At 37.4% G+C, this 20,783-nt stretch overlaps 8 protein-coding genes across 8 annotated transcripts; 5 read left to right on the top strand and 3 right to left on the bottom strand.

The window, feature by feature from the left end:
• Nucleotides 1–2,928: 2,928 nt before the first annotated feature.
• RHIMIDRAFT_198032 (V-type ATPase) lies at nt 2,929–4,784 on the top strand (the record flags this gene model as incomplete). Its single annotated transcript, XM_023606247.1, has 7 exons — nt 2,929–3,013; nt 3,067–3,122; nt 3,188–3,286; nt 3,337–3,857; nt 3,906–4,180; nt 4,234–4,421; nt 4,470–4,784. The coding sequence occupies 7 exons, from the start codon at nt 2,929–2,931 to the stop codon at nt 4,782–4,784; spliced, it is 1,539 nt and encodes a 512-aa protein (XP_023469795.1).
• Nucleotides 4,785–4,898: 114 nt separating this feature from the next.
• RHIMIDRAFT_233689 (CBF-domain-containing protein) lies at nt 4,899–6,814 on the bottom strand (the record flags this gene model as incomplete). The annotated part of the gene is made up of 5 exons (XM_023608013.1): nt 4,899–4,985; nt 5,042–5,402; nt 5,455–5,565; nt 5,621–6,196; nt 6,246–6,814. 5 exons carry the CDS (start codon nt 6,812–6,814, stop codon nt 4,899–4,901), a joined length of 1,704 nt encoding a protein of 567 aa, XP_023469794.1.
• Nucleotides 6,815–7,296: 482 nt separating this feature from the next.
• On the top strand, nt 7,297–8,451 carry RHIMIDRAFT_211193 (uncharacterized protein). Its single transcript, XM_023607191.1, has 4 exons — nt 7,297–7,487; nt 7,537–7,604; nt 7,664–7,671; nt 7,722–8,451. The coding sequence occupies exons 1-4, from the start codon at nt 7,331–7,333 to the stop codon at nt 8,155–8,157; spliced, it is 669 nt and encodes a 222-aa protein (XP_023469793.1). The 5' UTR covers nt 7,297–7,330; the 3' UTR covers nt 8,158–8,451.
• Nucleotides 8,452–9,173: 722 nt separating this feature from the next.
• RHIMIDRAFT_265162 (uncharacterized protein) lies at nt 9,174–9,906 on the top strand. The gene has a single exon (XM_023611795.1). The coding sequence runs from the start codon at nt 9,406–9,408 to the stop codon at nt 9,766–9,768; it is 363 nt and encodes a 120-aa protein (XP_023469792.1). The 5' UTR covers nt 9,174–9,405; the 3' UTR covers nt 9,769–9,906.
• Nucleotides 9,907–12,476: 2,570 nt separating this feature from the next.
• On the top strand, nt 12,477–13,100 carry RHIMIDRAFT_233686 (uncharacterized protein; the record flags this gene model as incomplete). The annotated part of the gene is made up of 2 exons (XM_023608012.1): nt 12,477–12,759; nt 12,808–13,100. The coding sequence occupies 2 exons, from the start codon at nt 12,477–12,479 to the stop codon at nt 13,098–13,100; spliced, it is 576 nt and encodes a 191-aa protein (XP_023469791.1).
• Nucleotides 13,101–13,116: 16 nt separating this feature from the next.
• Nucleotides 13,117–15,364, bottom strand: RHIMIDRAFT_246670 (uncharacterized protein; the record flags this gene model as incomplete). The annotated part of the gene is made up of 4 exons (XM_023610337.1): nt 13,117–13,546; nt 13,603–14,318; nt 14,378–14,448; nt 14,500–15,364. The coding sequence occupies 4 exons, from the start codon at nt 15,362–15,364 to the stop codon at nt 13,117–13,119; spliced, it is 2,082 nt and encodes a 693-aa protein (XP_023469790.1).
• Nucleotides 15,365–15,946: 582 nt separating this feature from the next.
• Nucleotides 15,947–16,348, bottom strand: RHIMIDRAFT_300527 (uncharacterized protein; the record flags this gene model as incomplete). Its single annotated transcript, XM_023614354.1, has 1 exon — nt 15,947–16,348. One exon carries the CDS (start codon nt 16,346–16,348, stop codon nt 15,947–15,949), a length of 402 nt encoding a protein of 133 aa, XP_023469789.1.
• Nucleotides 16,349–19,100: 2,752 nt separating this feature from the next.
• Nucleotides 19,101–20,474, top strand: RHIMIDRAFT_265160 (uncharacterized protein). The gene is made up of 3 exons (XM_023611794.1): nt 19,101–19,246; nt 19,305–19,545; nt 19,608–20,474. The coding sequence occupies exons 1-3, from the start codon at nt 19,129–19,131 to the stop codon at nt 20,383–20,385; spliced, it is 1,137 nt and encodes a 378-aa protein (XP_023469788.1). The 5' UTR covers nt 19,101–19,128; the 3' UTR covers nt 20,386–20,474.
• Nucleotides 20,475–20,783: the final 309 nt, after the last annotated feature.

Below are 20,783 nucleotides of genomic sequence, written 5' to 3'. Positions count from 1 at the left end.
TAGATCTGTAACTTTGTAAGATCCTTATTGAAAGATGCTGTACAACGTTTCCATTGTACAAAACACATGTGGATGGTAGTCGAATGATTCGCTATATCGTTCTTCTCTAAAGTCATTTCTAGCTATTATGGTCTTTTATGCCCAGTGTTACAGAAAGAGCTCAACTAGGTGTTGGATGCCTGTCTTATATCGCCTATTGAAAAGAGCTTGACAAGTAATACTTATTCTTGAAAATAACTAATTTTGACGAAATATGCGCGGCCTTCAATGTAGAATTAAAGTTATATAGAATATATAAGCTTAAATCCTAACAGCTATATGCCGTATCCTTTATAGGTATCAATATCATAGTCTGACAAAGTGCTTCAACTTTTATCCTTGCTTCCCGTTAATACCCAATCTCCGTTGCACCGAAAAGTCGGAAGAACTAATCGAAGGTTCCTTGAGCCTGTTTGAATCAAGGTTTTGGCAAAGGAAAAGAAAGATGCTGATCTTTATGAGTGATTATACAATAGTTTATATTAGTCTCAAGTCTACACTGTATCTTTTTGCTGATACAATAGCCAAGTAAAGTGCCATTTTAGGATAACAATGCATTGCCATAAACAATGCACTGGCCACATCATCGGAGAGGTATTATTCTATTGGATGGCGTTAGTGTAACATTTCAAAAGCAGTGGTAGTTGAAAAGATCAAGCTATAGAATGGACATGAGTAAGAGGGAAGGTGCTTGGTAGTAAGCAAAAGCAGAATATATAGCTTAAACGTAGTTTCCCAAAAGTGATTTCTGCATAAAATATTGAAATGAATTTTTGAAAGAATATGGCAAACTCAAGATCGTTTGATACGCGTGCATACTTTAGCTTGGAGCTTCACATTATGAGAAAAAAGAAAAGCTGAAGTATCTATTTTAATAAGGTATAAAAAAGGGAATTTCAGTATTTAGTTGGGCCACCTTTTGCCTTAATAACAGCTTCATACCCTCTCGTCATATTTTCAACTAAATGGTCAGCAAACTCAATATCCAATCTTGCCTATTCTTCTTGTAGGGCCACCCTCAGCTGCTCCACATTGTTGAAGGAAGACCTTTTCTTCTCAACTAGCTTTTCAGTGCATTTCAAACCTACTTAATAGGGTTCAAATCAAGGCCTGAACAGACCAGTATTCAAAGCACTTAGCTTGATGTGACTTTTTCCACTATTGAGAACAACTACCTTTAGCAAGAAAGTCATCCTTTTGGAAGATAAAGTCCCTCTACTGAATTGTACTGATATTCGCAAGCCAGGGATGCAGTCTGTAGGTCAAAATACTGATCTATTTTTCCTGGCCAATAGAGCCCATCGTCAACGACTTCTAAAGTTCCGAAGCCTCTTTCTCAAAAACTTCCCCAAACTATATCCCCATTGCCATCAATTTCACTGTGGGCACTATATGCCTTTCCTTGTAGCCTTCTCTTTCCTTTCGTAGTACTATTTTATCGCAGCCTCAAATCACACGTATCCACTGGCCTTGGTCCAATTGACATGTTTCTTTTACCAATCGAAGCTTACTTTTATGGCACTTGCTGTTAACCTAGGCTTGGAAGCTGCCTTGCACAATTTGAGGACCAATTTGAGATTGTTATCTGAGATTGAATTAAAATAGATGCATGATCATTATACAAAGAACAATAAGGTTTTCTTTATGAAATCAGGGACCGTTGTCAATCTATTTTTAGTTATACACCATTTCTAGAAGCCAGCGGATCAAGAGACTCATTTTTTCCGTTGTAATGTTATCAAAATAATAACAAATACAAGAGAAACAGTTCAATATCAAACTTGATAGCAATATTAACAGCTGCAATTAATATAATATTTTAATTATCCTGAATAGTTATCGCTACCCTCCGCCAGGGTGCACCTTGGTGGTAAGCAAAACTAATATTGGTATATACTCTCTTTTCTACATATATTTATTATCTCTTTCTCTCGCTTGACATGATATCATCATTGGCAACTATTATTACTCTTACATACAGCATCATTTTATTCCTAAAAATACAGTAGTCCATGCTTTTAGTGTCTTATCAGCTATTTGTAGCAACTATAAATAGTACTTATTCTTTGGAAATTAATAAGCATTTTTCTGCCCTTGCTTCGAGTCAATAGCATTGCATTGCTAACTGATATTGAGATTTGAAAATAGAAAGTGAGTATAATTTTCTTAGAGCTTTGGTTGTAAGCTCAACGTCGTGTTAATGCATGTAACGAGGCTTCGATGCCCTAAGAATCATATTTAGATTATAGCAAAAATAGAGCCAGAAATTTACTTGTCAGGATTCTATTTTGATGATACAAACGTTCAAGGAAATCTCAGTTGGCTCTTTAGAGAATATTTACAAGTTTCTCATACAATTGGAAAGGTCAAGGCGATGAGGTAACCTATTGGGCTTATCAAATGTATGAACGACATGCTCTATTTTATATCCTCGTATTATTTACGCCATCTTCTGGTAGTAAAAATGTTTAAGAGATGCCACCAAAAGTCACTGCTTGCATTTCATTCACTCCTGAAGCAAATTATTCAATATCTATACATAAACACAAGTATGAGGCTGGCCAGCTCAAGGAGAGTGATCTTTGACAAATATCTAACAAGACAATCCAAAGCGACGAATTTAACTATGCTAACTATAATATAATAATACATACAAAGACAGGAAAGCTTTTTTCTTCCTGCCTTTTTTATTCAATACTCGAGACTGTATCTGCTTGATGAAAGCTATTTCACTTCAAATTCAACAAGCTGGGATATTTTTCTTGCAGTAAAAACGGCGATGACATCTTCTACGGGCTCATATTCAATCACCGAAACTTGAACCTCAAACACATTGGCTCCTTTCTCTTTTTTTTTTCCCTTTTCCTAAAGCTTTATTTTCTATATAAAATGGCCAAGACTCTTAGTGCTCGTGAAGCTTTTGAACTTCACAAGGCTGCTGTTACCAGAGACTTTATCGCAAAGCCTCGTTTAGGTAAAACTTGCAGACAAAGTTTATGATGAAACGCCACTTACCAAAAAGAATAGATTACCGTACTGTCACAGGTGTGAATGGTCCTTTGGTCATTCTCGATAACGTTAAAGTAAGCATTGCTTCGTGTTTTTTTTTAACCTTCATTCTCTTATTCAAGTCACTGTCACTATCTAGTTTCCCAAATTCTCTGAAATTGTCAACCTAACCCTTTCTGATGGAACGGTCCGTCAAGGTCAAGTATTGGAAGTTCAAGGCAAAAAGGCAGTTGTTCAGGTAAACAGACATCTTGTTTAGATAAATCAACATACTGAGCTTTTGTAAAGGTGTTTGAGGGAACTTCTGGTATTGATGCCAAACAAACTCACGTTACCTTTACTGGCGAAACACAACGTATTCCTGTCTCGGAAGACATGTTGGGTCGTATCTTTAACGGATCCGGTAAACCCATTGATAAGGGCCCCAAGATTTTTGCCGAAGACTACTTGGATGTCAACGGCTCTCCCATCAACCCCTTTTCTCGTATTTATCCTGAAGAAATGATTCAGACTGGTATCTCTGCTATTGATACCATGAATTCTATTGCTCGTGGTCAAAAGATTCCTATCTTCTCTGCTGCTGGTCTTCCTCACAACGAAATTGCCGCTCAAATCTGTCGACAGGCTGGTTTGGTTCAAAAATTGGCACCCACCAAGGGCGTTCATGATGGTCACGAGGAAAATTTCTCGATCGTCTTTGGTGCTATGGGTGTTAACATGGAAACAGCTCGTTTCTTCAAGCAAGATTTCGAAGAAAACGGTTCCATGGAGCGTGTTACTCTTTTCCTTAACTTGGCTAATGATCCTACGTAAGTAATATCGCTATCTGCCTTATTGCTTTACTCACTTTGACATAGTATTGAACGTATCATTACACCTCGTCTTGCTTTAACCACCGCTGAATATTATGCTTATCAACTTGAAAAGCACGTCTTGGTTATCCTTACAGATATGAGTTCATATGCCGATGCTTTGCGTGAAGTTTCTGCTGCTCGTGAAGAAGTGCCCGGTCGTCGTGGTTATCCTGGTTACATGTATACTGACTTGTCCACCATTTATGAACGTGCCGGTCGTGTCGAAGGCCGTAACGGCTCCATCACCCAAATCCCTATCTTGACTATGCCTAACGATGGTAAAATATCATTATCCTTTTGGCTTCAGTTCATATCACTCACTGCTCATTAGATATCACTCACCCTATTCCCGATTTAACTGGTTACATTACCGAAGGACAGATCTTTGTTGATCGTCAACTTGACAACCGTCAAATTTATCCTCCTATTAACGTCTTGCCTTCTTTATCACGTCTCATGAAGTCTGCTATCGGTGAAGGCATGACCAGAAAAGATCACGGTGATGTCTCTAACCAGTTGGTAAGTGATGTTTGTTATTATTATTATTACGAATGCTCATTTGAATAGTACGCCAAATATGCTATTGGTCGTGATGCAGCTGCCATGAAGGCTGTTGTTGGTGAAGAAGCATTAAACCAGGAAGACAAATTATCTCTTGAATTCTTGGAGAAGTTTGAAAAAACATTTATTGCTCAAGGAGCTTATGAATCAAGAACTATCTACGAATCTCTTGACCTCGCTTGGTCTCTCCTTCGTATCTTCCCCAAGGAACTGTTGAACCGTATTCCTCAAAATATCTTGGCTGAATTCTATCAACGTGAACGTAACAAGAGATCAAAGGGTGTATTTGATACAAACGATGAAGAACCTAGTGCCGAGTAAGACAGAAAGGTCAGAGAAGCAATTTGTTTGTAATAAAAGCGATTTCAATTGAAAACGGATACCAAATATAAAGATGGCTTCCTCTCTTTTTTTATGTACACATTTATTAATATATTAAAGTTCCCAAATACTTTCTGTGGGCTTTTCATAATTTAGTGCTGGCTCTTTCTTTCGCTTGCGATCAATTTCTGTAGTGAAGAACTAGAAGAAATCTAGTGAGCAAATGTAGCAAGTGTGAACAGAATGGATATACTTACTGTTGCATATGTATGATCCAAGAAATCTTCAAGATTATATTTTGGTTTCAAGAACTGTTCACCAAAGATCTTGGCGAGAGTGGATACATTGGCGTAGTAATGTTCAGACAATGTCTTTACTTCCCAAAGTGATGAGTCAAGCGCTTTACATTCATAAGGATCCAGGTTGTCCATTGTAAATGGATCAGCGGCGGCATTATCGATTGCTTTGTTGCTGTGTATGAGACACATACATGTAGGATGACGTTTTAAGAGATTGTAGATGAACGGAATGATGATCACACAGGCAGCGGGTGGTGCAGTGAGGGATAAACGAGCCAAACGCTTAATAAATGCAGCAATCAATGTGGCGGGAAGGTATCTATGGTTACATGTTATCATCAAGTTTGTCAAAATGGCTCATGCTGACTTACGCAGAAGATAAAAAGAGTTCTAATAAACGGAAGAATCGAGATCTATACTTGACGTGCATAACATTTCTATCCAATAGTGTATAAAGTTTCTTATAGAAATCAGGATAATCTCTGTTGGATAATGATTAGTAATATTCCTTATTCATAATGGTTTGATAGCACTTACAAGTTATGGTCTACAATCAAAGTAAATAAGCCATTGAGTGCTAACAAACTGACGGCTCCTCCAACATTGTATGAATCCGTCAAGAAATCCATCAGCAGTTTTGGTTCTGCCAAGTGTGGCAAAATTCTTTTATGCAAGATCAGCAGAATCTTTTTATACATTTCTTCTGTGAGAGGCAACTTTAAGAATGCTAACCAGCAGTCAGAGAATCCTCGACGATGAACGGTCAATTGAAGTAAAGGGTGTTTTCTTTTCTTTTTCTGATCATTTTCTTCTGTCAAAGGTTGTTCATCATCAGACAATAAACCTTCATCACCTAAAATCTCATCATCCTCTGATTTGGTCTTCTTGTTGTTATCATCATTCTCATATTGTGCTGGGTTGACCGTCCAAAACTCGTCAATTTCCGAGGCATCTGTTGGCATAGTGGAAATGTTTTCCAAGATTGAAAGGACATTACCAGCCATCAATCCAAGGTCGTCTTGTTGTACCTCTTCACTAAACTTGGGCTTTTTCTTTTTCTGTTCAACCTCTGTTGTGGACTGTTTAGTTTGATAAGCACGGTTCATAACTTCACTAGAATGATCATAAGAAAGCTATAATAATATCATAAAAGGTTACTTACGCTGCATCTTTGAAAAAGTAGTGCCTTAGATCATCATAGACATTCAAGTATTTTTCAACAACTTCCTTGCGAAGATGATCATTAAAGTTTGGGTTAGTGACGATAGCCTTGATAATCGGGCCATAGACGTGGTTGGCAAAGTGATAAGCACCCGATGTATTCATGGCATATTCAGATTCTGATTTAATATTGCTCATTAATATGTTAAGAGCAGGTAGTTGAAGACCAGGTTCGTCGTTCCAAAGCAAGGTTCGCAAATGAGCAAGGTAATCAGTGTATTGACTACGAAGCCAGATCTGTACTTTCTCCTTGGCCGATGGTTGATCAGTGTTCTTTACTCTTTTTAAATCACCTTTCATCAAAAAGACAGTGAACACACGATTGAGAGCGTGGATCGCAGCATGGCATATTTGTGGGTTGTCACTTTTGGCAAACTTGAAGAGGTCAACAATGTTGTTTAAATTGGATTTATCTGACAGACTAGCTTCTAAAGTTCTAATCGTTTGACGAGCTTCCTTAAAGCTTTCTGTTGATCCAGTTTCTCTTTTTCTTTTGTTTGCTTGAGGCATCGTTCAAAGTTATAAAAAAGAGGAGATCTACAGGAAAAAAAAGGTAAAATTAAAGGTTATCCAGGTGGCTTTGCTATTGCCTGCAAAATGATTGGTCAGTTACCTTTATCTGACAGTTGCTTGGATGCTTGAGGGCAATGCAGTGTAGCGTTTTTAACCGACTTATTAAGAGAAAGGTATATTACATGTGTCTACTTCAAGTTAACTTGGCTGCTATTTTTTCAGATATTTAATTGTTATCTAACAAGGCTCAAAAATAACGTAACTGAGTCAAGTTAAGGATACAACAAATTTTAATATATGATAGTATTATTAGTAAGTAGTCTTTCTGTCTTTACTTTTCTGTTCTTTCTCCCTCAGGTACAACAAGTAGGAAGAAGGGACAAGACGACAACCCATCATGCGAGTGGAAAATAATACAATTAAATCACCGCTTCTATATTTTTCTCCTTTTCTCCTTTTCTCTATCTCTCTCTCTTTCTCTCTTTCTCTCTTTCTCTTTTCTTTTAGTCAACCATGAACAACACAAAGGCTCTGATGGTTGGAAGTATACCGATTGGGCTGTTAATCATTACACACTTAAAGTCATTGCCGTTTGCTTATACAGTACGTTCATGGCTGTTACTGAGAACACTTATAAAGAGAGCAAAGACAAACAATCTACAACCTGATGGTAGACAAGCAGATATTATAAAAAGTAAATAACGCTCAATATTTATTAGATTTATTCACTGTTGTATCCCAAAGCCATCGATGCTATTTGGATGATATAGACTATAATCAACATATGGTAATCTATTATAGAGTTTAAATAATTGCTATTTTTAATCACTCAATCTCACGTAACAGAACAATAGGTAAAATAAGGAACATATTACAAGTGTCACATGACTGACCGCCTTAAAAGCATGTACAACAAATTACTTGACTTTAGCCGAATTCATATCTTGTATACAGTTATGCCTAAAGTCATGATGGAACCAAATCACCATATATTCGCTCATAATGCAGGTGTTTTGACTCTCTTCAAGAAAGAAATTCCTCCATTTTCAAAGTTTAACATCGAGAGTCGTATTTACACTTGGAATGATAAATGGGTTTTCTTACAACATAGATTTGTCTTTGATGATGGCAGTGTTGCTTGCTATGCACTCAGTAAGATTGTATTTAAAAAACTGTCCGGAAAGACTGTTCTTCCAAAGCAGGTGTTTGAATTATGTGGGCATGATTTGGAGAGTAATGAAATAGAGGAAAGAAGGGCTCATAATTGGAAAATAGCTCAAAATATGTTAAATTTGGATCAATTGGTACAGGATATGTACCCATGGTCAGCAAAGTTGTAATAAAGGGACCTTTTATTTTAAACTCCATAGTTCTGAATATAATGGTAACTTTTTTTAAAAATAAAGATAAGGTACATTCAACTTATTTCAAAGCTATTTGAATCAAACAACAATGTACAAGCAATGGATAAGCATGAAAAAACCCACAACATTATCGCCTCTCAAATAGCAAATAAAGACACTACCCTTTGTAAATAAGTTCAAAAACGATAATGATAAACTAGATGTGATAGATAAATTAATCCAGAATTGAAAATATACTTGATGTCTCAATTCCTCTAAGCACTGTCCATAATAGGTACATTATGCTATAAATAAGTAAAAGTAGTGTCTAGTTTTCTACTTGATATTAAGATGTTTATTGAAGTTGGTGTCAGCTTGATGTTCTGATATCCTGGTGTTTACCTGATGTCCTTGACAGGAATCAGCAACAGTCACGAAGCTGTTAAATCACTGTAGATGTCAAATGTTGTCCAAAATTAAGTCGTGCTATCTTCTTTCGTTCAAGTAATAAAGATATGTGCAATTAACGAGGTTTTAAAGGCCAAATTGATTTTCAATAGTAACGTGCATAATGTTAAAGGCAGAAAAGTAAGCTTACAACCTTTACTCATATAGCTGTTCCAATACTCGGCAAGCGAAAGTTGAATGGCCAAAAATCATCAATTTTCAAACGAACAAAGATTCATTACAATAACGACCTGCAGTACAGAAAGCGCTTTGATGCTTCTATGTGCTGATATCGTATTTCAACATTTATGTTAAAGAAGATTATACACCTTTTGTCGTCAAATAAACAATGCATTTCGTACACAAGCCAAAGTCATCTTAAATATTAGCATAATACCTTATATTAACCCACAACGCAGATTCATGGCATCTATAGTCTGCAGTAGCTGAAAATGTGTCATATCAAAGATAGTCCATATGTTATATTTAGTGGACAGCATATAAAGATCAATTTCCTTTTTGTCATGAATCTCTTTCTTTTCCTTGTTCATAAATGATTGCAAACAGTCTCATTCCATCTACTTGTGTATTCTAATTTTTCTAGTTATAAATCATTTATTCATCGACAATATCACAGTAGCTTTCTCAACAGCACTACCCTAAATATGATACAAAAAAAAAGGGGTATCAATAGATAGTGAATTAAAAAAGCTTCAAGTAAAGTTTGAAGAAACAACTAGTTTGCCAAGGAGAATATTATCGAAGGCATCAGAGTTAGAGGGATTGGAAAATAATGTAATGACAGATTACATGGAAAAGAATGGTGAAAAAGGAGACTATCAGTTATGGATAGACTTTATTAAAAAACATTTTCAAAGTACTGCAGAAACGTTAAAAGAAAACAACCTGGCTTTTCCGCAAGAAACTTCATCATCAAAAAAGGAAGCTACTGCGACTTCAAAAGAATGCGAGTATAGAACTTGTTCTATATCGGTGAACAAGGCCAAAAGAAAAGACTCGCCTAAAAGTGTAGCAGATATAGTAGACAAGAAAACCAAATATTTCATGTTCAAAATTAACGATTATTGTGCTAGATTTTTTGTAATTACACAAATAATGGCCTCCAATACTAAAAAATTATGTCTTTATTACAAGAAATAGTCAAGTAGAACTGAAAGAGTCGCCAGGCGATGACATTCGCCAACTACTACCATTTAAGTTTGTTTAACAGAACCAGATGGCACCAATTCTGTCAGCCTTGTCTCTTTCAATCGAAGCAATAAAATGCCATACACAAGGACTTTCTCTGCTTTTTTACAGAGCAATATTTAAAATTAATGCATTCATATTAATTTGGAGCGCAAGGTCTATACTAGAAAAGCCTGGTCATATTTAATTCATTAAATATGACTAAACGCTCGTGTCATCAGAAAGAATTAAGAAGAAATAATGACATCGAGATGCTTAAATATTTGAATTGATTGTTGTATTGTTTATTTGTGCTTTTCCCTCCCCATAAAAAATAAATTAAAGACTAGAACATTTATGATTAAATGATAGGCATAAATACATAATAAGCTTGTAAACATAAAGACATAGTCTAATTTGAGAGCATGTTTTCACTATGAATACGACGAAGCAGTAGTCTTTCACGGACAACGACCTCGCTATGGAAAAAACAGTGGCCTTGGAAAACGACTTTCCGGTGAGCTTTTCAAATACATAATGCCATGCAGACTATGACTGTCATACGATCAATAATTGAAACCTTAGCAGGGTTGGTGGCTAATGCAGTAGGGCTACTCATTATGCTCTGTAGCTGCAGAGGTCAATTGGGAAGGCGAGGCAGGACATGAACTGCCAGGCGGCTTGTTTCAGAGGACATAACTACGCAAAGTACTCTTCAGACTCGGGCTGGTTGCATAGCAAGCAGACGAGGGCCAAAGTACGAGCTGGACTCATACGATACAGACGCTGTCATGATGAGACACGTCGATGATAAATGCGCCATAAGGTCGTTCGCACCTGATGCGACATGACGCACTAAGATAGTGTTCGCCTGATTGAGTCGCTGACTACGAGATAAGCCGACCAAAGATGGGTAAATTCGAGTAAGTGGAAACTTGGCCACCAGTGAAACGTTGATATCACGTCAGTTGCTGTTCAATTACAAAGAGTCAACAATGTGGAGGAAGGACTTGAAACAGATTAGATCTTTGATCAAAGGAGCACGACATTCTGGAAATAGAAGTGGTAGCAACGGGAAAGGGCAGCGACTATACTCTTGGAGACAAAAACGTAGGATTGGAGGCACGAAGGACGGCTGCTGCGGAGCTACATGGGACTAAGCAGTAATAGCTATACCCAATGAAGCTGTAGAGCAGCATGCTGATGTGCCGAAGATAGGAACCTGAGTCTACCCTCTCGCAATGTACGTTGCCAGGTTGCAGAGCTAACCCGAGGGAGCTTATTCTGAGACAAGAAGGAGAATAAGATGGTCGTTGTTCGTTGGAAGAAAGTCCAAGGAGGGACGAGGATACGTGTAGCTTACCATATCTGATTAAGAATCAAAGATTTGGCCACCAGGTCATGTCCTTTAATCTACAGATGACACAGGGCCAGCATTTGGCACTGGTTGAGCATAGGGTCGGGCAGACCATCCAGGAATGAACTAAGCTGGGATGGGGGGACATGTAGAGGAAGGCCTAGATACACCGCCGTCGAAGGTCGCGACTGGCCATGCCATTGAACGATACCACGACTATGAAGACTGCATCGCCATGCCAGCAAAGGATCGCCAGAAAGAGAGACAGAAATAGTCTCAGATCTATTCAGCTTGGCGATAGAAACTTGTTATTAGAGATGAGGATATCAAGGACATGAGTTATCTCCACTAGGTCGGACAGGAAGACCAGAACATCACCTGCGTAAGCTATTGTTTTGAGCGACGGGCTGTCGGTTGTAGGAGACAGCGAAGGAAAAGTAAATCCACGTAGTTGAGATAAAGCAATGATCATGCGTAGCAGAGGTTCCATGGCCAAATTAAATAGCAAAGGAGACAAAGGATCATCTTGGCGAAGACCACGCCCTTGGAAAAAAGGTGCCGAGAGGAAACCATTTATATTAACGCATAAGGTAACGCCAAAGAATAATTCCGTAATGCAATCCATGAAAGGGGTAGAGAAACCAAAGTGTGGCAGGCACGAGCGCAGGTAAGAGGGATGAATTCGGTCATACACTCACACTTTTGAAAGATATGAAGAAGAGGTGGGAGGAGTTTATTTTTAATCATATGGATAAAGGAAAACAAAGCGCGGCAAGGAAAACCTGCACCACATTTTCAGTCTTTGTTTCGTTAACGGTGGTATTTGCTGAGTTACCATTTCAGTGCGTAAATGTCTGTTAAAAAAACATGTAGCCCACAAAGAATCAGTTGCAATATCCACATCCATAGCATTTAAACCAGGATCAAACATTGCTACAGCGGAAGGTACTTTTCTTTTCTTATGTTGATCACACTGATAGTGTAAGTGATCGATGCTACTGCAATATTTACACGGGCTTGTACATTCATGAGTCTTATGGTTACCATGTAATATATAGTTCCAACAAGTGTTTTTTTTTTCTTTTAGATATGCCTTGATTTACATTACTTGCATTGGAATGTTGTTATTGATTATGATTGACTGCGGTTAAATGTTCACCAAACATGAGCGACTGTTGTATTTGGTTTTGTAATAGCATCAGACAAAGTAGAAAGTACGATCAGATTGTGTGTATCCTTGCTCTTTTTCTTCTATCTAAAAACTCAGTCACATTACACATAATTCTTACAACTTGCACTTCTTTTCATCTTTGTTTTGTATAATATGACCGAGAATAGCACTGTAAAGAATCCCGAAAAAAGCAAACTGGCGCTTTCAGTAGTACGTCCACTATCAGTCTTGATTCCCCCTTCTTGGACTTCAACAAGCTCATCTGAGTCAGAAACTAATTTCACACTGGATCAAATATCATCCTATGCTAAAAAAATAACTAGCTCCAACTTTAACTTGTTTAGTACCTCATCTTCTTCGTCTACTGCTTCATCACTCAAACTGGACCCAAATGACGAACATAAGCGAAAGATATTGAAAAACAAGTCTCAACAGGGTAAAGCACCATAATTCTTTTATTATTATTATTATTAACCCTCCATAGCCCTTAATGAGTTCACATATGCATTTCTGTTATCACTAAATAATAGTTCACTTGGACTTTATACAGTATCAGATCACATATATCGTAAAGTGCCTCGATTAATAGAAATGAAGAAAAAGATACAACAAATAAGTACTCAAGTGGAAACAGCAGACTTGGACATACAAGACGCTCAAAAGTCAATTTGCGATATAGAAAGAATCGATTCCTTTGTGAATATGTCAAAGATGATCAAATTGTCACTTGAAATAATTGCCAAGGATCAAAAGTCAGATCCTAAAACCCTTCAATAATCCTTATTGTTTATTTTTAAACCGCTCTGTTTGTAAATGTCTTTACAGATTTCCATTTAAAGAGGACTACGACGAGTTCATACAACCCAACCAGTAGAATAATTGGTGAGTAAATGATGTACCAAATGACTTGATGAGCCTTTTCAATCCATGTTACTCGCTGACACTTGAATACACGACGAGCAATGAATAGAAAGAAACCAAAGAATAGATCCACAATAGCACTTGGAATAAGCATACTCAATGTAGGATCGATACCTAAGCATCGCTTTATATTCCATTCACGCTTTAAACTGTCCATTTGCTTGTTTACATTCAATAAAGTGCTCAAAAAGGATGCAGTTAAAAGTGAACCTAAAAAGATAACCGTGATAAACAAGTAAGCAACGAACAGAGTACCCGTTGTTGCTGGCTGATAATAAAGGGTATCAGCTATCCTGGGAGCACTAAATTATACACACAAGTTAGTCTTTTGTCAGTCGTTCCTTGTTTTGTTAATTACTGAAGAGCACCCAAGGTTAAGAGACCCAACATGTTCAATGGCTTAATATCATCGTATTGTAAGGCTCCAAGAGTAACCCAGAAACTAAAGATCACCAACAAAGAGAGAGCAAAGACCCATAGGCTGTTGACGATGCATTGAGTGACAATATGGTTTGTTTTTGCAACGTTCCAAGATAATCTATCCGCAGACCAAGAGCTAAGAAGTCGGAAGAACATCAACGGTGTAGCAAAGATCAATAAGAAGAAGGATGTTGTTAATAAAGCATGCTGATCAAGGAAATAGTCAAATATAACAAGCGCAACAAAACGAGTGACGGCAGAAGCTGTCAAGAGGCCGACTGCTGTAAGTGAAAGATAAGATGATGGCTTTTTGAGATATAGGATGGGATGAGATAGCAAAGCGAACAGCTCCAGAAGTAGATCGGATGCTACAAAGACATAGTACGCATACTCAAATGCAAAGGGCGTGTCAGAGGTATAATCAAGGTTGGTCACAGTTGCAAGATGTAAACCGACATAAACAAAGGCAGAGAACAATGCGACGAGAGCTTGATATCGTGGACTAGGCCAGCGAGCCAAGAAGTTCGTAATCGTGCGTGTGATGACAAGCCATGCAAAGCTTTTACGAACGGCTCCGTCTGATCCAGGCTTCACCCAGATATGACTAGGATGATTCTGATTTTGACGCCAATCTGGGCCCGACTCCCAAAGTTCCTTTGGTTACAGAAAGCTGTAAGGTTACTTTCTTTTTTTAGAGAGGAAGCATTCCTTACCTGAATGACAGTCTGGACTCTTTCGTCGCTCAATATTAACTGACAGTTATTCTCAATTGCCCACTCCAAAGCTAAAGGCATGAATTAGAAACAAAGTAGCTGTGATTACTGTGGTTAGTTACCTGACTTTCCGTTTAACCATTTAACAGTAAGCATTTCATGCAAGACAACTTGTTTAGCTGAGATACCTTGAGCCTTGATTCCCAGAGTAAGCGTTGTGAGGGCCAGGGACTGGAAAAAGATGTCTGTTTCGGTAGAATGACCACTGGATTGACGTCGTTCGTGTAACAATGCCAAAATAGCACAAACTGATGCATTTTTAGCCACGTTAAAGATACTTTCAGCAGAAGAAGGGAGTTGGCTATACTCTTGTACCCTGTCATGTTGAATGGTTGCGCCTTGTCCGACGGGCTTTACACTTGTCGATGTAATCTTGACTCCATCTGCTTCTGATGGAGACTCATGATGACTAGGCGACCAACCATGCATTATTTTCCATTTGTCAGTTGCGAACCTTAGTGTATCGAAAGCAATGTCTCTTTTTCTAAGACGTTTACCGGTGCCTGGTTTTCGATCAAGGGACCATTCGCTAAGCTTCTTCTTTAACAAGTGATGAGCATCATCATCACTGTCGCTGTCGCTATCACTGTCACTGCTACTGTCACTATCTTTTTCAGCTTTTCTAATTTTACTGTTTGCAGTTCGGTTCATTGACTGATGTTTCTTGATTTCATTGAAAACAAGAATATCTTGAATCTTTTCTGTCAACTCACCAACAGGAACAGTAGGCTGCCCAGATGATAGTGATGCATTATTTGACCCGTTCTCATAAGGTTGTTCTGCCATCGTAATCACCGTTTGGCTGTTTCCAGAATTATAATTTGTGCCTGAACTGTCTAAAAGGCGCGTTTGTTCCGTAGCAGAATTCAAAGTAGTCTTGCTTGGTATGGGGGATGCTTGTTCAGCAGAGGATTCACCACCAGACATGACTTGAAATGGATGAAGAAAGAAAGAAAGAAAGGAAATACGTGCTAGAAAAATAAGAAAAACGCATTTCATTGTTGTGCAACAATGGATTGGGCGTACAGTTACACTTTACGAACTTGCCGGAAGCTTTCCGAGAAAGCTACTGTTTTATGAAGGGATACTCTTGGCGCACTACCAAACTGACCACAAAACACGTCATGCACAATTCTCATGCAATAATACTGTCGCATATATAAAACGATGCTGCTTGTAATAATGAGCTTTCTTTCTTTCTTCTTGTTCTTAATAAAGGCACACTTGTGTATTTCTCCTTTGTTGTGACTATGTCACAAACGTCATTGTTTTGAGTTTTGATACAGAGCTTATAAGAAGAAAAGGAATGGAATCGATAGTTGTTAGTTGTAAACTTGTTTACAAAAAGAGGAAAGATGCATTATACCAGTCGTGCCCACATTTTCTGAACATTCCTAATGATACTAAGAAAAGGAAGTTCAGCGTATCAAGTCTAAATTCCTAACAATGTCATATTTTATTGACAATTCTAACAATAAGCATTTTATGGTTCATAATTTACCAAAACAGCTAGAAGTCGTCTAAAAGAAAAACCAACCCTACTTTGACGGAAACTTTGATCAAAGGATTCCCGTTGACTGCCTCAGTCCATTCCCTGCGTGCTCCATTTTCGTGTTCTATATCTACCAAGTATCTCGTTTTATCTGACAAACCATCGTAAATTCCCAATAGCATATCCACTTTACTTTTAACTTCATTCATAGAGGAGAAAATACTGTTGATAATCATATGACGAACTGACAGTAAGAGACGAAAATAAGCAGCAAGTGATGCTCTTTCTATGGTACGCACTTTCAGTGTAAGAGTTTTAAGTGTCGAATTCAAAGGCGCATTCGCATCTATTGCAGCTTGCGATGACGAACGGTAATGGACACTCATCAAGTAGCGGAACGTCTCCATTTGCGCACACATAGTGAGAATGAGCTCAATCCTGAAGTGCTTTCAACACTTTTAAACCCGAAGTTTAAGGTAAAACTTGTGATATTGTGCGAATGTCTTTTGAGTATATTTATGAGTTTTCTTTTAATCTGCCGACATTTTTTGAAACATATACGTACGCAGGAAAGCTTATCTCTGACAATATACTAAATCTTTACAATACTTTGTGAGTATTATTATTAGGTTTTTAATTCCACATCAATATAGCAATGGCTGTCTACTTATTTAGGCCAGTTTTATCATTCTTCTTATTGGTTTGTTGATCATTGTTATTTTTTGATGATTGATTATTTCCAATATTTATTTTTCATTGTTTATTCATTCAAATAATCTAAAAGAAAATCTAGAGTCTTCTTTCACTAAAGCTATTCAATGTAGCTTGAATCCATCTCCACAAGACGCAAACCAGTTCTCGTATTGTGGAGGAAAAAAAGAATAGACCTTTGAGCCCAATAGAGCTTATAGGATCAGGGTCAGCGTAGATCTTGCCAAGTATAGAACACATTGCCGTACTGCCTATGATGAGGTCATATTCTAGCCTATAGCGGCTATTGAGGTCGTACCACCAGAACTCATATCGAGAGTCTACCAAATAATGAATATAAGAGGCGCAACTAGACCTCTTATAGTTACTCTATTCGACGCTGAGAGGCATTATTCACGAGAAGCCTGATGGAAACGCCCCACAAACCTCTCCCCACTTTTTGCCCGCGTGACAGTGCTTTTAAATATATTACATGTTACTAGAAGATTGCTAAGTGAAAAACATGTACGCCATCCCCGCGTAATTATTGCGTGGATAGAGTGCCAGTCATTCAAAATATGAAAGGTAAAGAAAAAAAACTCTCGTGGCCAACCATTTGAAATTTAAAATGGGTCAGGATAATTATACCATGACAACCCCAAGAAGCAGCTCTTGACTATTGTTGCTATAAACAATCTATATTTGACAATACAACAGTAAGATTGAAAATTATAATATACAAAAGATATGATTTGTATTTGACTGATTAAGCAGATAAAGATCAGCTTTATACTATTAACATCGCGCTTGCTGTCTATTTAAATAAAAGAGTCATAGAACAGCACAAAGTCTATGAGCTCTACCCGATCTTTTCTCCATTTATTCAACAATAAAAATAAAACACGCATACAACGGCATAAATCATAGATGTTTTTGCCGAGAGTATACGATCATTTGTTATCGTAAATCTTATTCCCGTTTTTTATTTTTACAGAATATCGCACTAAAGTAATGAATGCACTATTTCGTACCTGAACGATGAGATGAGAACATGTAAAGGGAAAAAAAAAGTGCACTCCCAGAAAACCATGCAATGGAAACGTCACGAGAGCAGTTACTGTTTATATGCACATTTCCTGTAGGATGCTATCTTTTGCTATTTAATTTAAAGTGCAAAAAAGTGCACTCAAGATAAAAGGAGAGAGAGGAGAGATCAGACACTACTCTAGTTGACGTTTGATCATGTTTACAAACACTAAATACTAATCAGAATCGATCTCACCGTGTATGTGCAGCTTGGACACAAATTCGGATGTTTGCTATCTATGCTGACATGTAAAACTATGTCCCTCTTGTTTTATATATCATCTGTCTTTTTACCTAGTTCAATTGGGCATTTTAAAAGTAATTAGGTTATTGATCAAAAGGGCTCATGTGGAATGATCCAAGTTTAAGCCATAAAAAAGGAGAATGCGTGAACTAGTGCTAATTTTAGAAAACATGCTTGTACACAGTAGGCACTTAAGCAGCAGTAGAAGGGAGGAAAAGGGAGAGAGGGGGAGATGCAGGGTAATTCATGTTATGTAAATGATAATAGCGGAGTGGAGCTTTATGATACCATTCAATCTCGGGTAGATTAGCGGATGTGTACTATATATCTTTTGATGCTTAACCCCGTATGTAATGCCGTTCGGTTTCTTAAGGCCTCCTTTTTTTTTTTGAGTAACAGAGAAAGACCGGGATTGCATAATTTATCAAGGGCCTTTCAATGCTTGGAACTAACTTGTTGACGCTGTTGTACATATGGAAATGATCCCTGTCTGCCTCAATATACTTGCTTATAAAAGAACTGAGAAACAATTTGGTTTCTGTATATTTTCTTCACCCTTTCTTTATATTTATTTTTGGTTGCGCTCTTGTGCATTAAAAGCCGTCCATATACCGGGTTGACATTCATACAAGCTTCAACTTTTTTCTTGTCAATCAAATTCAGTTTTTCACCAACATCGTGTATCTGAAGTAATTTATTCGTTCACTCTTTTTATCCTTTTCAACTACACATCATCTATTTAATGTCTAAAGGCATCCTTTCTCACAGTTACGATTATATTCCATCTAATTCAGCGTCTATTCAGCAATTTGATTCAAAGTAAAGTGTCAATTATATAGAATTAAAGTTGATGTTTTTGTAATCTAATGATGCTTTATAGTCAAATAAAGATTAGAGTACGACAGCAACCTATACAAGCTCGTTTGAGTACAAACAGTGAAAGAGGTATATGCATATTAATAACAGTAAAGCATGGAATTAAATATATGTATAAACGATAGACCGTCATCCTGTAGATCCACCGCCTATTGTTCAGATCGAGCTAGATAATTGTAATACACAAGAAACGCAGTAAGAGAATTATCTATAACACAAAAGAGTTAGGTTACTGACTCTGCATTTCCTTTTTTTTTTTTTAAAAAAAAAAAAAGACGGTTTTTACAAAATCCACATTTGATCATGTGTGTCACTTTGATTGACCCTGATACACTAGTCGAGATTGCCAATGCAGCACAGAATACACTTTCTGGACAGACATCATCATCCATGTATAAGCTCAAGGACATAAACAATCAAGGTATCATTTAAACATAACAACATTCTACATGATTTTGATAACACTTTATATAAAAAAGATGGTGGATTTTTTATATTTGGAGATTTATCTGTCAAAGTAGAGGGTCAATTTCGACTAAAGTTCTCCATGTTCAAAGTAGATGAAATAGGAGCAACAAATCTTAAATCAATTTACTCTGATATATTTCAAGTTTACCCTTCAAAAAACTTTCCAGGAATGCTCGAGCCCACCTTTCTTTCTCGTTCATTCTCAGATCAGGGTGCAAGAATTCGAATCAGAAAGGAACACAGAGTGCAAATGTAAAGAAAAAAAGGTGCCTCCTTTATGATGTACTAAAGCATTTATTTATTTCGGTTAAAAGGACAAGTACGCGTAAAAGAAAGCTCTCTTTTGACGAAGAATCAACCGAAGAAAGTGATCATACCAAATGGGTTAACTTGATGAATCAAGCCCGTGGCCAAGTCTCTTATTTACCAAACTCACCTTATCCCACACCAGCCTCTCGTATACCAAATCATACATTTACCGTGACGTACAACACTCAGTGGCATATTCGAAAGGGTAACAATGAACATCAAAAGCACGACATGAAAGAGACACGATCAACCGGGAGAGAGAATATGGTTAATGCATATCCACCACAATTTGGCCGAAGAACGAGCGTTCCTTTTTCACCTCCTCATCAATTTCATGACCCACATTTATTCAGAACTTTCAATACAAATATAGAATATTGCCACGATCGCAGACCTCCTAAAAATAATCTCATGCCTTCACCTCCGCTGCAGACTGTTGTACATCCAAGGCATGAACAATACAGGCGATCAAGCTATGATGAAAGAAGCATGCCACTTCGGGAACAAGCAAATGACATGGAACGTTATCAGCCCTTTTTGCCTAATCACAGGCGTATGTCCTTACAGACCTATCCTCATTCTTCCATGACAAGTTCTTTTGGTGGAGGACCAATTCATTTACCCCCTCTACGCTCAGTGGTGCCTATTGTTACTTTTCGTTCACCGTCTTCTATTTTGGAGCAAGATGAAATAGGAGAAGTGGATGCAGCAGTCGCAATGATGCAGCTGGCTTCATTGAAAAAACAAAAGACAGTAGCAAGTGAAATAACCAGCTTCATTTGAAAAAACTAGGGGAATATTCTAGGTCTGGCACTCTATAAAAGTCCTACATGTTTTTTTTTCTTTCTTGGCTTGAATCTATTGAACAGTAGTAGTAATATTTATTTACATATTTTGTAATGTATATTTCTCTTTTTAACATGTATAGTCTTTTTTATTTGTTTATTTAAAGTCCCATCCTTCTTACGAGGATATATATCAAAACTGTTTTCAATGCAGGTTTTTCTATTTTTATTTCTTCGTTTCAAATACTTCGGTTGAATGCATATGAATCATAACTAGCAATATTTCCAAATGTGTCAATTACTAGTCATCTCTTTTTACCGTATATTTCTTAATGTCATAACAACAATGATTTCATTTGAAAGCCTCTTCAATGTCCAAAAATGATGTATACAGTG

Source organism: Rhizopus microsporus, assembly GCF_002708625.1.
Source record: "Rhizopus microsporus ATCC 52813 unplaced genomic scaffold scaffold_2, whole genome shotgun sequence".
Taxonomy (NCBI): Eukaryota; Fungi; Mucoromycota; class Mucoromycetes; order Mucorales; family Rhizopodaceae; genus Rhizopus; species Rhizopus microsporus.
The sequence above is the reverse complement of the archived record's forward strand: the minus strand, read 5'-3'. Positions and strand labels throughout refer to the sequence as shown.